The following is a 14,788-nucleotide window of genomic DNA, read 5'->3' as shown; positions in this document are numbered from 1 at the left end:
TTTAGAATAGATAATAAGAAAGAACAAAATACATAGAAAGAAATAACAGAATAGCTTAATAGAGCTTGCACAGCCTTTTTTTAATTTTTTGGGGGTAAAAAAATGACGTAGGGTCCCCCCTTTTTCATATCCAGCGTAGGAACAGCAGCAGCTGCAGGCTGCAACCCTTTCTCTCTGCTGTACCTTGGCTGGTTATGAAAAATAGAGGGGATCCCACGCTTTTTTTTTTTTAAATTTATTTAAAAAAAAATATGACGTGGGTCCCCCCATTTTTCTAATACCAGCCAAGGTACAGCAGACAACTGGGGCCTGATATTATTAGGGTGGGAAGGCCTATCGTTATTTGGCCCATTCCAGCCCAACAATAGCAGCCCACAGCCGCCCCAGAAGTGGCGCATCCATAAGATACACCAATGCTGGCGCTGGACACAGCTCTTCCCGATTTGCCCTGGTGCGGTGGCAATTGGGGTCATAAGGGGTTAATGGCAGCCTATAGCTGCCACTAAGCCCTAAGTTAGTTATGTCAGGTTTCTGAGTCGCCCCACATCACTAATCTGTAAGTGAAAGTAAATAACCACAGCCAAAAAATCCTTTATTTGAAATAAAAATAAAAAGCCCCCTCTTTCACCACTTTATTAATCTCCAGACACCCATCCAGGTTCAAAGTAATCCACACGAGGTACCATGGCGATTCGCTCTGCTACATTATTGTCCTGTCATAGCGAGCGTCATAGAAAATTACTGCCAACTGTGAGTGCAGACAGAGCCGCAGCGATCAGAATGAAGTGGGGTGAACCCCTCACGTTACAGCTACGAATCCCGCGGTACGGCGTGTGTTGTAGGAGTGACGTCACGGGTTCACTGCTGTGAGGTTCAGGCCACTACTGAAATGAGCCGCGCGATCGGCGGTGTAGTCACTCACGTGAGTCCTCCAGCTGCGGCTTACTTTAGTCGCAGCCTGATTTGTGCTCACAGATGGAGGACTCCAGCTGTGACCGCAAATCACCTGAGTGACAGCAGCGCTGATTGCTTTGCTCACTTAAGTCACTTAGGTGATTTGCTGTCACAGGTGGAGGACTCCAGCTGTGGCCACAGCTAACTTGAGTGACGTCACCGCTGATAGAGCGACTCACTTCAATTTCTGCGTGGAGCTCACAGCAAGAAGTCTTGTTTTATGGCGCTCGCTGTGAGTGTCAGATGTAGCAGTGCTGGAAACATCATGGGACCTCGTGTGGATTATGTCGGACCTGGAGGGGTGTTTATAAAGTGGTGAAAGAGGGTGTTTTTTTTGTCTTTTATTTCAAATAATGGATTTTTTGGGTGTTTATTTACTTTAACTTACAGATTAGTAATGGGGGATGTCTCATAGACACCTGCCATGAATAATCTAGGACTTTGTGGCAGCTATGGGCTGCCATTAACTCCTTATTACCCTGGTTGCCACCGCACCAGGGAAATCGGAAAGAGCCAATAAAGTCCCGGGGCTGTCGCATCTAATGGATGCGGCAATTCCAGGCGGCAGCTGGCTGATATTTTTAGGCTAGGGGGGCTCCCAATAACGTGGGTCTCCCCATTCTGAAAATACCAGCCCTCAGCTGTAAGGCTTTATCTTGGCTGGGTATCAAAATTGGGGGGACCGCACGCCGTTATTTTTTAAATTATTTATTTATTGTACTGTATTATATAGACCCGCCCACCGGTGGCTGTGATTGATTGCTGTCACTCAGCATGGGGGCGTGTCTGACTGCAACCAATAACAGATGGGGTGAGGAGTGAATATGTATGAGCCTAATGAGCAGGGGCAGTTAACATGTTATGAGGCTAATGAGCGGTAGGGAAGAAGAATGAGAGGCCGCGGGTGATCGGTGAGTATGAAGCTGAGAGCGAGAGAGACACCGACATGGCAAAATCACTCCAGCATTAATATTGTCATTCTGGAACTAAGTTGGTGAGCTGCATTTTTGTTGACAAAACTGTGGGTAAAACGCATGTAGAACGCACCAATTTGATAGCATGCGTTTTTTCTTTGCGTTTTTGATGCCCTAATTGATTTCAATGGGTGACAAATGTTGACAAAAAAGCAAGAAAGAATGAACATGCTGCTTCTTTTTTGTCAGAAACGTTTGTCAAAAAAACTGCTGACAAACTGCAATGTGCACACAGCAAATCTGAATTCTCAGTCTTTGCTGGGAAGTCAAATGTCAAAGTTCTGACAGCAAAAGTGCACCAAAAAACGCAGCGTGCGCATGTAGCCTAAGGCGATGTGTGCACGCTGTGTTTTTTTCTGACCACAAGGATGCAGTGTTTTTGGCCCCAAAAAAACACACCCCCAGGAAAAACGCATAAAAGCAGGTGTTTTTGCACATTTTTGTGCATTTTTTGCTGCGTTATTCTCCGTTGCATTCAATGGGTGAAATACGCAGAAAGAATTGATATACTGCATCTTTCTGTTCACCACAAAGATGCAGCCAAAAAAAATGCAATGTGCGGACAGCAAAAATGAAATCTCACAGACTTTGCTGCGAAAGGAAATTCATGCAGTTTTGAGACCAAAACTGCACCTAAAAACGTGGCAAAAAACGCAGCGTTCGCACACAGGCTGAGTGCATTTTTTCTTTTTTTGTTAGCATGATTCTTTTACACTTTTCTATCACTTGCTTTTTAAAAGTCTAATTACAATTATTTATTTTACGTAATTTAAGGTGATGACTTGGCCTTTCCAGCCTCCGTGCAAGATACTGTCATATGCAGTAAAATTTTCCAAATTCTGTACAAAAATGAGGAGGTAGCAATCAATGATGTGATGAACTTCAAGGTGAAGATGCTTCTGGATGAAAGGAAGGTAAGACCCGGGTTATGTGAAGGATGTTGAGAATGGATATATGGTATGGCCGTATCCTTCTAATGAAATGTACCTGTCCACAGATCGAGGAGACGTTGAATGAGCTGGTGTTTCAACTTTCCATTGACCTGTATTTTACAGACACAGATTATTCGTAAGTACTAAAGTGAATCCTACAGTAAGAGACACATTATTGTCAACTGTTACGGAATGGGAGATAAACCGGCAGCAGAGTCTGGCATCAGCTTACCTGCCTCGCTCCATTGAAAGCGGATGCTGGGTCATCTGAGTGTGCAGAGGGGGAGGAGAGCTAGGTGTTGGGGGGTCGGTATCTGATGTGTGTGGGACCTTCACCCTGCAAGATACCGGTTCTCATTTATATACATTTATATTCCATTTTCCAGATGGAGTTTATGTTTGAGCTCAGAGGCAGTAACCAAGGTGTGGTATCTGCTGGATTGTATAACGTGTGAGGTCTTGAAAATGCATATTAGTAGAAGATATGCACATTTCATTTATCTAAGTTACACCCTGGTTCCTCCAACACTCAGTCAGTTTTAACCCGATAATGACAATATTCCGTAAACTTACAACATATAGTTGTGATGGATGTATAGAGCCCGCATCATATAAAGACCAATAACTAAATCCGGAATTGATGGGTGGTCTTGGCAGCTCGGGAGCGACCAACTTGGTCTTCCTGTGAAGGTCAGTCTACAGGTGAAGTTAATAACATCATTTTCTTTGCTTATAATGTACAGTATTAGGCTATGTGCGCACGTTGCGTATTTGCATGCAGTTATGCTGTGATCTGCACCGCAGCGTAACTGCATGCGTCCTGCGTCCCCAGCACAATCTATGAAGATTATGCAGGACCCGTGCGCACGTGGCGTATTAGAGCGCAGCGCTTCGGCTGCTGCCCGAAGCGCGCGTTCTAAGAAGTGACATGTCACTTCTTCCCTGCGCTCTGCAGCCCCCGCTCTGTCTATGGGAGGGGCTGCACTCAGAGCGCATGAAATCGGCTTTTTTTTCATAACGGACTGCTTCTGCAGTGATTTAAAGCGCACGTGTGCTGTTCAATTCGCTGCATAAATTTCTGCAGGGACAAACGCTACGTGCGCACATAGCCTTATAGTTTGCAATCAAGAGATTGCAAGTTCAAGTCCACTAAGGGGACTCAAAAATTAAGCAAAAAATAAAATACAAACTTTTTTTTAAAAAATAAAGAAGGTATGTTTGTCATCCCCTTTTTTTTCCATTTGAAAGAAAAAAAAAACAAACAAACATTTTGGCATCGCGGCACCCATAAAAAGTTTGGCCTATGAAGATATAAAATAGTTTTAATCACATGTTAAATGCCGAAAAAAAAACCCAAACCTTCAGTTGCTGGACTACCCACAAAAATACAATACAAATAGATCAAAATATTGTATGAACTCCAAAATAGTTTCCATAAAAAATGTAAGCTCATCTCAAGCCCTCATAGAGCTCCTTTGTCGGAAAATATAAACGCTATGGGTGTCAGAAAATGGTGTCGTAAACCAATTTTTTTTTTTATTTACCTGCAATGTTGTGAATTTTTTTGATCACTAAAATATAGAAAAAAAAAAACTATGGCTAATGGCTATGTGCGCACTAGAAAAGTGATTTTTCTCAAGAACATTTCTTGAGAAACTTCTGGGAGTTGAAGATTGCCGCACCTGCGGTAAAAAAAACGCACCAAAACCGCGGGAAAAACGCATGCGATTTTGCCGCGGTTTTTCCGCAGGTTGGTCCCTGCGGTTTTTTTTATGCTGAACTGCAATAAGTAATATAGATAATAGATAGATAATCAATAGATAGACAGATAATGGATAGAGGGAAAGATGGATGGATAGATAGATAGATAGATAGATAGATGAGAATGACCTATATAATGTCCCACCCCCCTGCATATTCTAAGCTGGCACCCTTTAGTGACAAAAAATAAATAAATAAAAATAAATAAATAATTAAAAAAAAAAATGACGTGAGGTCCCCCTATCTTTTGTAGCCAGCTAGGGTAAAGCAGACGGCTGCAGCCTGCAGACCACAGCTGGCAGCTTCACCTTGGCTGGTAATCCAAAACAGAGGGCACCCCACACTGTTATTTTACATTAAATAAATAATATAAAACAAAAAATGTGGGGTCCCCCCCAAATTGGATCACCAGCCAATGTAAAGCGGACAGCTGGGGTCTGATATTCTCAGATTAGGGAGGTCCACTGTTATTGGACACTCCCCAGCCTAAAAATAGCAGGCTGCAGCCGCCCCAGAAGTGGCGCATCCATTAGACGTGCCAATCCTGGCGCTTCGCCCCAACTCATCCAGTTGCTCTAGTGCGGTGGCAAACGGGATAATATATGGGGTTGATGCCAGATGTGTAATGTCACCTGGCATCAAGCCCTGGGGTTAGTGATGTCACGCGTCTATCAGATACCCGACATCACCAACCCAGTCAGTAAGAAATAAAAAATAGACAACAAAAAAAGTTTTATTTGAAAAAACACTCCCCACATTCCCTCTTTCACCAATTTATTGACAAGAATAATCAAATCCGGGTTCGGCGTAATCCAATAAGGGGGTCCCACGGCAATCCATACCATAGTCACTGTCCCAGTAAGTGAAGAACAGAAGGTTCCCCATTGGCTGGGAGAGCAGTGCAGTGACCTGAGCTAACATCAATAGGTCAGCCCAGGTCACTGCAGGGGATGCCGAGTGCTGCCATCAGGAGGTTAGATGAGATCATTACCTGCAGTGACGATCTCCTGCTCTCCTGCCATCAGCGCTATCACGACCTTCTATGCCTGCCGCGTTCTCAGCAGTATTGCGAGAGCCCGTGACGTCACCGCTAGTGACAGTCTCGGGCCGGGGGCATAGACGGCTGTGACAGCGGTGACGTCAGGAGGCAGGAGATCGTCACAGCAGGTAATGATCTCATCTCACCTCCTGACAGCTGCGCCCATCATCCCCGCGGCTGCACGTGTGTGTGTCAGGGTGACAAGCTGCTGATACTGTGGGCACACACTGACACTGCAGGGCGGGCAGCGGCGGGGCTGGAGCGGGACACACACTGCACGGGCACCTGGAGGTCACACGGAAGCGCTTCTGTGCGGCGTCCAGGGAGTGTGACGTGTGTGTTTACTCTGCTCCGCTTCCTCTTCTGTCATAATGACATCACTTCCTGCAAAACCGCAGGCAGCGATGAACATTACCGCAGGTAAATCGCGGCTATACCGGGGGTAAACCGCACATCATTTCCTACCTGCGGTATACCCGCGGTATTTTGCGATTACATTACAGTGAATGGAGTGAAATACCGGGGGTATACCGCAGGTACCTGCGGAAAAGAAGTAACATGCACATTTTCTCAAGAAAATCTTCACAAAGAATTTTCTTGAGAAAAAAACGCAGTGTGCGCACAGCTATTTTTTTTCCCATAGGTTTTGCTGGGAAATGTCTGCAGAAAGATCACAAGCATTTCTCAAGAAATTTCCGCAGCAAAACCGCGGGTAAAACGGCCTAGTGCGCACAGGGCCTATAAGTTTGGTGTGGCTGTACTTGTACTAACATGAAGAATGACACTTTCAGGACATTTTAGCAAATAATGAATGCTGTAAAAATACCCCCCCCAACACAATGACAATATTGCTGCTTTTTCACCAGTTTACCACAGTTGGATGTTATTTCTCATTTTTCAGTACACTGCAAGGTAAAATTAACAGTGTCATTAAAAAATCCAATTGGCTAACTAAAGTTATAGTCCAATACAATGCTTCTTATAGAAGCTCTTTTGGTGACAGACACCCTCTATAGCCGGTTCAGGTTTTCATATCTACTACTGTACATTTCGGCGCTATATATATATATGTATATATATATATATATATATATATATATATATATATAATACATACATACATACATACATACATACATACATACCATATATATATATATATATATATATATATATATATGTGTATGGTGTATATATATATATATATATATATATATAAGAAAATATATATATATATATATATATATATATATATATATATATATATATATATATATATATATACACATACACACGTGTCCTTTCTATGATGGGAAAGAAGGAAAAGAAAGGTCAGCTCACCAGTCTGAGAAGGCGTGCGTTGCAGCGGAATCTGAAGTGTCAGCAGGAGGATAGGGAAAATCCAGCAATCGACGACTTCATAAAATCATCCTTTTATTTCAATTAATATCATAAAAACTTTTTCATCACATTAGGACATAAAACCAAGTAGAAAATCCAGCTATGAACAACAAACGTGTTTCGAATGTGGGTCCTTATTTTGTGATATTTTTGGAAATAAAAGGATGATTTTATGAAGTCGCCGATTGCTGGATTTTCCCTATACCTTATTTCCTTGATGGTCCTCTTCTCACTGGAGTTTTAGTTGTGTGTAGTGTAAAATATTCTTTTAATTATTTCTTAGAGGGAGCCTGTCACCAGGTTTTTCTCTTATAAGCTGCGGCCCCCACCAGTGAGCCCCTTCTATACAGTGTTTTAGAATACTTTATATAAGTGTCCAGGCCACTCTGTATAATATAAAAATAAATACTATACTCCCCTATGGGGCAGTCGGATCCAATGGGTGCGCTGCTCTCGAATCCGGCACCTCCTCTCTTACATTCATCACCGTCCTCCTTCTCAGCTCTGTGTGGATGTCGCGTCCTGCCTCATTCATACAGAAGCCACAATGGCGCTCTTGCACAAGTGCACTTTGATCTGTCCGGCTGAGGGCAGTTCAAACTATTGTAGTGCGCAGGCGGTCTTTGACCTTTTCTCGCGCCTAACCATTACAATACTTTGAGCTGCCTTCAGCAGGGCAGATCAAAGTGCGCTTATGCAGGAGTGCAGAGGACTCTGTGGATTACATAGGGCGCATCATGCACACGGGGCTGGTAAGGAGGATGGCGATGGAAGGAAGATTAGAGATGCTAAACCTGAGAGCAGCGACGCGCATCGGACCTGACCGCCCCCGAGGTGAGTATAATAATGGCCTCAGCTTATAATGGGAAATCCTGGTGACAGGTTCCCTTTAAGTACAGTCAGTATATAAGTGGATCAGTACTGTAAGACAAGGGAAAAAGGCCTCATGAGGTTGGAGATGGTTTTTAAACAAAGTGACAAATCTTAGCAACTTGATAAAGTAATAAAATGATTTCTTTTTTTTTTTTTTCCCCAGACCAAATGACCCGAACGCCTTGCAACTAATTAGCAGTCGAAATTTAAAGCTGCACTTTAACCTACATAGAGGCCTTCATCACCACATCAATGTAATGTTCGATTACTTTCACCTCTCAGTCATATCTATCGTAGTCCATGGGTCCTTGGTTGCATTGCATCAGCCGCTCATCAGGTGAATGTGGTCACAAGTTTTATATGTATACGAGGGGCTGCTGATAAGTCTTTGGCTTTGTGATCTTTTTGTTTCTATAGTAACGAATGTTACATCACATGAAAGCCTTATGTGTTGAATATATGTTTTCAAAATTTTGTGTTTGTTGCTTATGGCAACAGTGTTCTACACACGCGGTAAAACAAAAAGGCGGAGTCTAATGCGATATTCACAGCAACTGAGAGCAGAGGAGTGATAAAATTCTTGTTTCTGCAAGGAAAGTCCGCAAAGGATATTCATGGTGATATGTCGCAGATATTGGGGAATCGATGCCCTTCATATTCCACAGTTAAGAACTGGGCTGCCAAATTTAAAACTGGCCACTTCAGCACCAATGATGAGGAACGTCCTGGACGACTGAGAGTGGTTGTTGTTCCGGAGATCGTCGATGCTGTGCACAACCTCATACTGGAGAATCGACAAATTTCAGCTAAAGCAATAGCAGACATCATGGGGATTTCCTATGATTGTGTTTGTGTCCTTATCCATGTACATTTGGACATGAGGAAGCTATCTGCAAAGTGGGTCCCAAAATGTTACACAACAGATCAGAGAAGCATGTGAGTGAAAACTTCCCAGTCCATTTGTCAGCGTTTCCAGACTGATAAGAACTTCCTGGATCGACTGGTCACAATGGATGTGGCCTAAATTTATGTGTATGACCCTGAAAACAAAGGATCAGTCAAAAGTGTGGAGGCACAGTGGTTCTCCTTTTCCAAAGAAGTTCAGGGTGCAAAAATCAGCCACTAAGGTGATAGTGTCTGGGTTTTGGAATAAGGAGGGCGTGCTGCTAGTGGACTACCTTCAAAAGGATTCCACCATCAATGCAAGGTATTACATTGTACTTTTGAACCAATTGAAGGCAGCTCTGAAGGCCAAAAGGTGCAGTAAGTTGTCCAAAGGAATCCCTGCAAGACAACGCCTCCGCTCACACTGCACAAGGGACCAAGGCAAAACTGGCAGAGCTGGGCTTCCAGCTGGTTGACCAACCACCTTATTCACCAGATAAAGCGCCCTGCGACTGTCATCTGTTTCCAAACCTGAAGAAACACCTCAAGGGTAGAAAATTTCACACCATTTCTGATGCCATGGCTGCTACGGATGCCTGGTTTCAGGCACAACCGAAATCCTTCTTTTTGCTAGGCTTACAGAACTTGGAATACCAATGTATGAAGTGTGTTGACATCAGTGGAGAGTATGTGGAATAAATGTAAAGTTTCATCATCCTATCTCATTTCTTTCTGGGTAAAGCCAAAGACTTATCAGCAGCCCCCACCATTCAGATGAAGATGAAGAAGATATTGGGTGCTTTGTATGACTATAAGAAATGATAATCTGTAATTCTACAAGATACAGATTTTTGCTCTGTGCCTGCGTACAGTCTTATGGCTTAAAGGGAATCTGTTACCAGGTTTTTGCTGCCTAATCTGAGAAAAGTGTAATATGAAGACAGACTTTGATTCTAGCGACATGTTACTTACTGGGCTGCTTGCTGTAGTTTTCATAAAATCACGGTTTTATCAGAAGGACATTATCACTACAGGAAAAGTAAACCAACCCCACCACTTATTGGCAGCTTACTGCCCTTGCACGGTGTACACAGAACGTTGCCAATCAGTGGTGTGGATGGGTTATACAGAGCTCAGGATCAGAGATAGATCTGCAGCAGAAACAAAAGTTGCAGCTCCCAGTAAAGTAAGTCATACATCACTGGAATCAGGGATTCTATTTCTACATCATGCTGCTCTCAGATGGGGGAGGAAATACCTGGTGGCAGATTCCCTTCAAATGCTCAGAAGCTTTTGTTCACCGTGGGGATAAGTTGGCTCCAGCAGTGGATCAGATGCCTCCAGTACAGTACACAAGCCAACAGGTTGGGGCATATAGCTTTTGGCCCTGGAAGCGGTGTATGGCCTACTTAAGAAAAGGGACATAAAAATTCAGTGAATGGCTTTATTTTCTGTAAGTAAGAGTGTTTCCGTTTGCTGACAATAAATCTAGCCATTAAAAGTGTTGAATAGTAATAAAAAAGAATGACAGCTTTTCTCTTTATACAATAATTAAGCTACATTTACATAAAACTAGAAAAGAGATCTGTAAGAAGCAGCTGGTCCTTGTCATTTCCAGATAGCACCCTTCATGTGGAGGTAAAGTGAGCAGGATAGTAATGCTACATTGTCTAGCTGCTGCCTGGAGAATTAGGTCTAATCTGTCATCTTTGTATTTCTTTTTAAGATTAGCAATCTTCCCTTATAGTCTTAAGGTCCAGTCACACTAAGCAACTTACCAGCGATCCCAACAACGATAGGGATCGCTGGTAAGTTGCTAGGAGGTTGCTGGTGAGATGTCACACTGCGACGCTCCAGCGATCCCACCAGCAACCTGACCTGGCAGGGATCGCTGGAGCGTGGCTACACGAGTTGCTGGTGAGCTCACCAGCAACCAGTGACCAGCCCCCAGTCTCCTAGTTACAGCACACATCAGGTTAATTAACCCAATGTGTGCTGCAGCTAAATGTTCACAGAGCAGGGAGCAGCGCACAATGCTTAGCGCTGGCTCCTTGCTCTCCTAGTTACAGCACACATCAGGTTAATTAACCCGATGTGTGCTGCAGCTAAATGTGCACAGAGCAGGGAGCAGCGCACAATGCTTAGTGCTGGCTCTTTGCTCTCCTAGTTACAGCACACATCGGGTTAATTACAGGATGTGTGCTGCAGCTACATGTGCACAGAGCAGGAGCCGGCACTGACAGTGAGAGCGGAGGAGGCTGGTATCAAAGGTAAATATCGGGTAACCAAGGACAGGGCTTCTTGGTTACCCGATGTTTACATTGGTTACCAGCCTCAGCAGAAGCTGGCTCCCTGCTCACTGCACATTAGTTGTTGCTGTCTCGCTGTCACACACAGCGATCTGTGCTTCACAGCAGGACAGCAACAACTAAAAAATGGCCCAGGACATTCAGCAACAACCAACGACCTCACAGCAGGGGCCAGGTTGTTGCTGGATGTCACACACAGCAACATCGCTAGCAACGTCACAAAAGTTGTTCGTTACCAGCGATGTTGCTAGCGATGTTGCTTAGTGTGACGGGGCCTTTAGGCTTCTTTTTACTGTATTATATAACTTGTGTTTGTAGTATTGAAGAGCTAATACATTATTGCTTGTGCTCCAGCTTTCACCGTACAATGAAGAACACTTGGCTAAACAGGAACGCTCCAGCCCAGAACAAGGAGTTGGCAGTTCCAACACTGGAAAGTGTGGTGTTCGGCAGTAACTTCACAAAGCAGCTGTCTGCAGATGTAAGGCTAATGCTATGTCTCCCATCATCTATACTGTGCACATGCCAGGAATAGGGCATGGTACATGCTGGTTACTTTTTAATGATCGTTGTTGCATGTATTGAGTATAACAGATATGTCCTTTGATATGTCTTATTCCAAAGAAATCCATCTTTTTCTTAATATGTATATGTGCTGTTAAGATTTCTGCGCTGTCGCAGATCTCCCTGAGAATCTGCTCAAGGAGTTTATTATAAATGGAAGGCAGCATTACCAGTGTGAGACATTTAATGACTGACAGTCTGCTCTCCCTTATCTCACTGGATAGCTGTGTGTGATTACAGACATTTATTTAGCTTTCATCTCGCACAGCTAGTGTGTAGGTTCAGAGACACTATAGCAGAGCTGACAGCACTGTGAGCAAATCTGCTGAAAGTATTTGACAAAGCTTAGTGAGGAGAACAGACTATTTGTCATTACATGTCTCACAGGAGAGTCTGATCTCTCTGTAGAGCTGTGCCTAACTACAAGTAACACTTCAGCTTCCATCTCACTGGCAACCTTTGTGTGTGTGTGGGGGGGGGATCAGTACACAGTACAGTAGAGCAGGCAGCACTGTGAGAGGAGAGCAACAGTTGCAGAGGTATTGTAATTAAACAATGCTCAGCTCTGCTGCACTGGGTTAGTTGTAATCACACACAGCTCTGCAGTGAGATCAGGAGAGCAGACTGTCAGCCATTACATGTCTCACACTGGAATTGCCCCCTAAGCTCTGGAGGCAGATTCTATAGCAGTTCTATGTCCGCCCCACAGACCTTAACAGCTGATTTGCATAGTAATAAAAACTGGATTACAGATATCAAGGTATCATTTCACTCCGCTTCCTATGACATACATGCCCACATAGACAGCTGAGGAGGGTTGTCCTACTGTCCCATTACATTGTCTGCATATACGCTTCTCTACTCTGTTTAGAATAATCTCTTATGTGTATTTCAGGGTAACAGCTTTGTGGTTCAAGAATGTTTCCTCCAACATGCCTACACCTTTCACTATACACTCTGTGCCTGTCTGCTGTCGTCATTCAAGGGATTATACAGTTACTTCATGGCTGTAACCAAGGAGCTGCCCTCCTCTCTGAAGCTGGAGTTGGGTAAGTATGGTGATGACCTACTTTTTGCTACTTCTGTCCTCTTTATTTACCTGCTTTGCTTTGACTTCTTGCATCAATCAGCATCTCTCTACACCAAATTATAAGCCACCTTTTCTCCTTTTCGTTTCACTCACTCATGATTGTTAGTAGATCTAATTAGCTAATACATGGACTGCATCTAATTTGTGCTATTTTGGGGTTTTGATAAACATATAGTGCGGTGCTGGAACGTTTGTGAACCTTATGGGACTTTCTGAAGATCTTTATAAATTTATGGCTGAAATTAAATGTAGTGTTAATGGGTTTCACCATTCTAGTCTATAGAAGCAAGGCTGGCTATATACATTAGACTCATCCAACAGCAAGCTCTTCTGATTGTTTTTTTTTTTCTGTTTTGCCTTTTGTCCACACACATGCACACTTTGCTCATCTGAACTAAAGGATCAGGCACATTGATATCCATCTGCATGATGCTTTTCTCCAATGATTTTTGTTGCCATGCTGTCATGAGTCAGGAGGCTCTCATACACAGTAGAAGGTCACATAGTCTCCCTAAGGCTAGTTTCACACTTGCGTTGGGCGAAATCCGCTGGGTCCGTTGCTGCGTCGTTTTGACGCATCCGTTATTTTTGTGGTGTCAACGGATCCGGTATTTCACAGTCTGATTCCTGTGTAATAACGGACCCGTTGCATCCGTTTAACGTCCATTAGGCGTCCGTCTAACGGAATGCGTCGGCTTTGATTTTTTTTAAAAATTTGTTCATTCTGGGCATGCTCAGTAGAAATTAGCGGAATCCAGCAGCGGATTCCGTTGTAAAGCACTTTACAACGGAATCCGCTACCATAGAGAGCCATTATAAATTTTAACGGAAGCAACGGAATCCGCTGGTCGGCGTGATTTTGATGCATATATTAAATTTAATCCCTTAGCGACCTCGGGCCGTTATATTACATCCTAAGCCATATAGTTGTAATCACCTGCTGAGGGCAGCCACTGGCGATCCCTGCACATGTCAGCTGATTTGAACAGCTGACATGTGTGCTTCACAGGCACGGGTGGATCCACGATCTACGTGTGCCTGTTAACCCCTTAAATCACTGTGTCAAAATGTGACCCAATGATTTAAATGCCCGCTGCGGTAACTCTTCACTTACCCGGCCCCATCACCGGCGCTGTGATGTGATTGCTGCCGATGGTTGACATGGTAGCACAGGGTCATGTGATGACTCTTGTAGCTCACATGACTCACATGACTCGCTTCCTGTTTCACCCGGCCAAGTGCTGCCTTTAACAAGAGGTGAATATTTCTGGTCTCAGCTGTTTAGCTGTGATCAACAGAAATGAAGGAGTAATCAGACTGATAATTTTTATAGCCCCCTAGGGGGACTAGTAAAATAAAAAAAAAAAAAGTAAAAAAAAAGTTTAAAAAAATAATTAAAAAAACCCCTAAAAGTTCAAATCACCCCCATGCACCCCATTGAAAATTAAAGTGTTAAAAACATAAAAAATATACACACATTTGGTAGCGCCGTGTTCAGAAATTCCTGATCTATCAAAATATAAAATCAAGTAATCTGATCAACAGATGGCGTAGCGGCAAAAAAAATCCAAACGCCAAAATTACATTTTTTGGTTGCCACAAATTTTGCGTAAAAAGCATATGATTAAAACATAGCATCTGTACACAAATGGCACCATTATAAACATCAGCTGGAGACAAAAAATAAGCTGTCACTGAGCCATAGATCCCAAAAATGTGAGAACGCGAAAAATGGCGCAAATGGCCACTATTTTTTGACAAACGTCTGATTTTTTTTTTAATCCTTTAGATAAAAGTAAACCTATAAATGTTTGGTGTCTACGAACTTGTACTGACTTGAGGCATCACACCAGAACATTAGTTTTCTTTAATCGTTCCTTTGGGAGACCCAGACCATGGGTGTTTAGCTTCTGCCTCCGGAGGACACAAGAAGTACTACACTCAAAAGTGTAGCTCCTCCCTCTGAGCTTATACACCCCCTGGTAGCCAGTCCTAGCCAGTTTATC

General features: G+C 43.3%; 1 protein-coding gene across 5 annotated transcripts in view; it reads left to right on the top strand.

Moving 5' to 3' along the window:
• The window catches only part of FAM135A (family with sequence similarity 135 member A), a 189,833-nt gene that overhangs the window by 105,750 nt on the left and 69,295 nt on the right, over positions 1-14,788 (top strand). For all 5 annotated transcript variants that reach the window (XM_075340243.1, XM_075340242.1, XM_075340241.1 and 2 more), the window contains exons 5-9: positions 2,703-2,842; positions 2,926-2,996; positions 8,098-8,271; positions 11,483-11,609; positions 12,588-12,741. In XM_075340243.1, coding sequence (XP_075196358.1) covers positions 2,703-2,842; positions 2,926-2,996; positions 8,098-8,271; positions 11,483-11,609; positions 12,588-12,741 — 666 coding nt within the window. The remainder of the gene's footprint in view (positions 1-2,702; positions 2,843-2,925; positions 2,997-8,097; positions 8,272-11,482; positions 11,610-12,587; positions 12,742-14,788) is intronic.

The sequence above is a fragment of the Anomaloglossus baeobatrachus genome, chromosome 3, assembly GCF_048569485.1.
Source record: "Anomaloglossus baeobatrachus isolate aAnoBae1 chromosome 3, aAnoBae1.hap1, whole genome shotgun sequence".
Lineage (NCBI taxonomy): Eukaryota > Metazoa > Chordata > Amphibia > Anura > Aromobatidae > Anomaloglossus > Anomaloglossus baeobatrachus.
The sequence above is the reverse complement of the archived record's forward strand: the minus strand, read 5'-3'. Positions and strand labels throughout refer to the sequence as shown.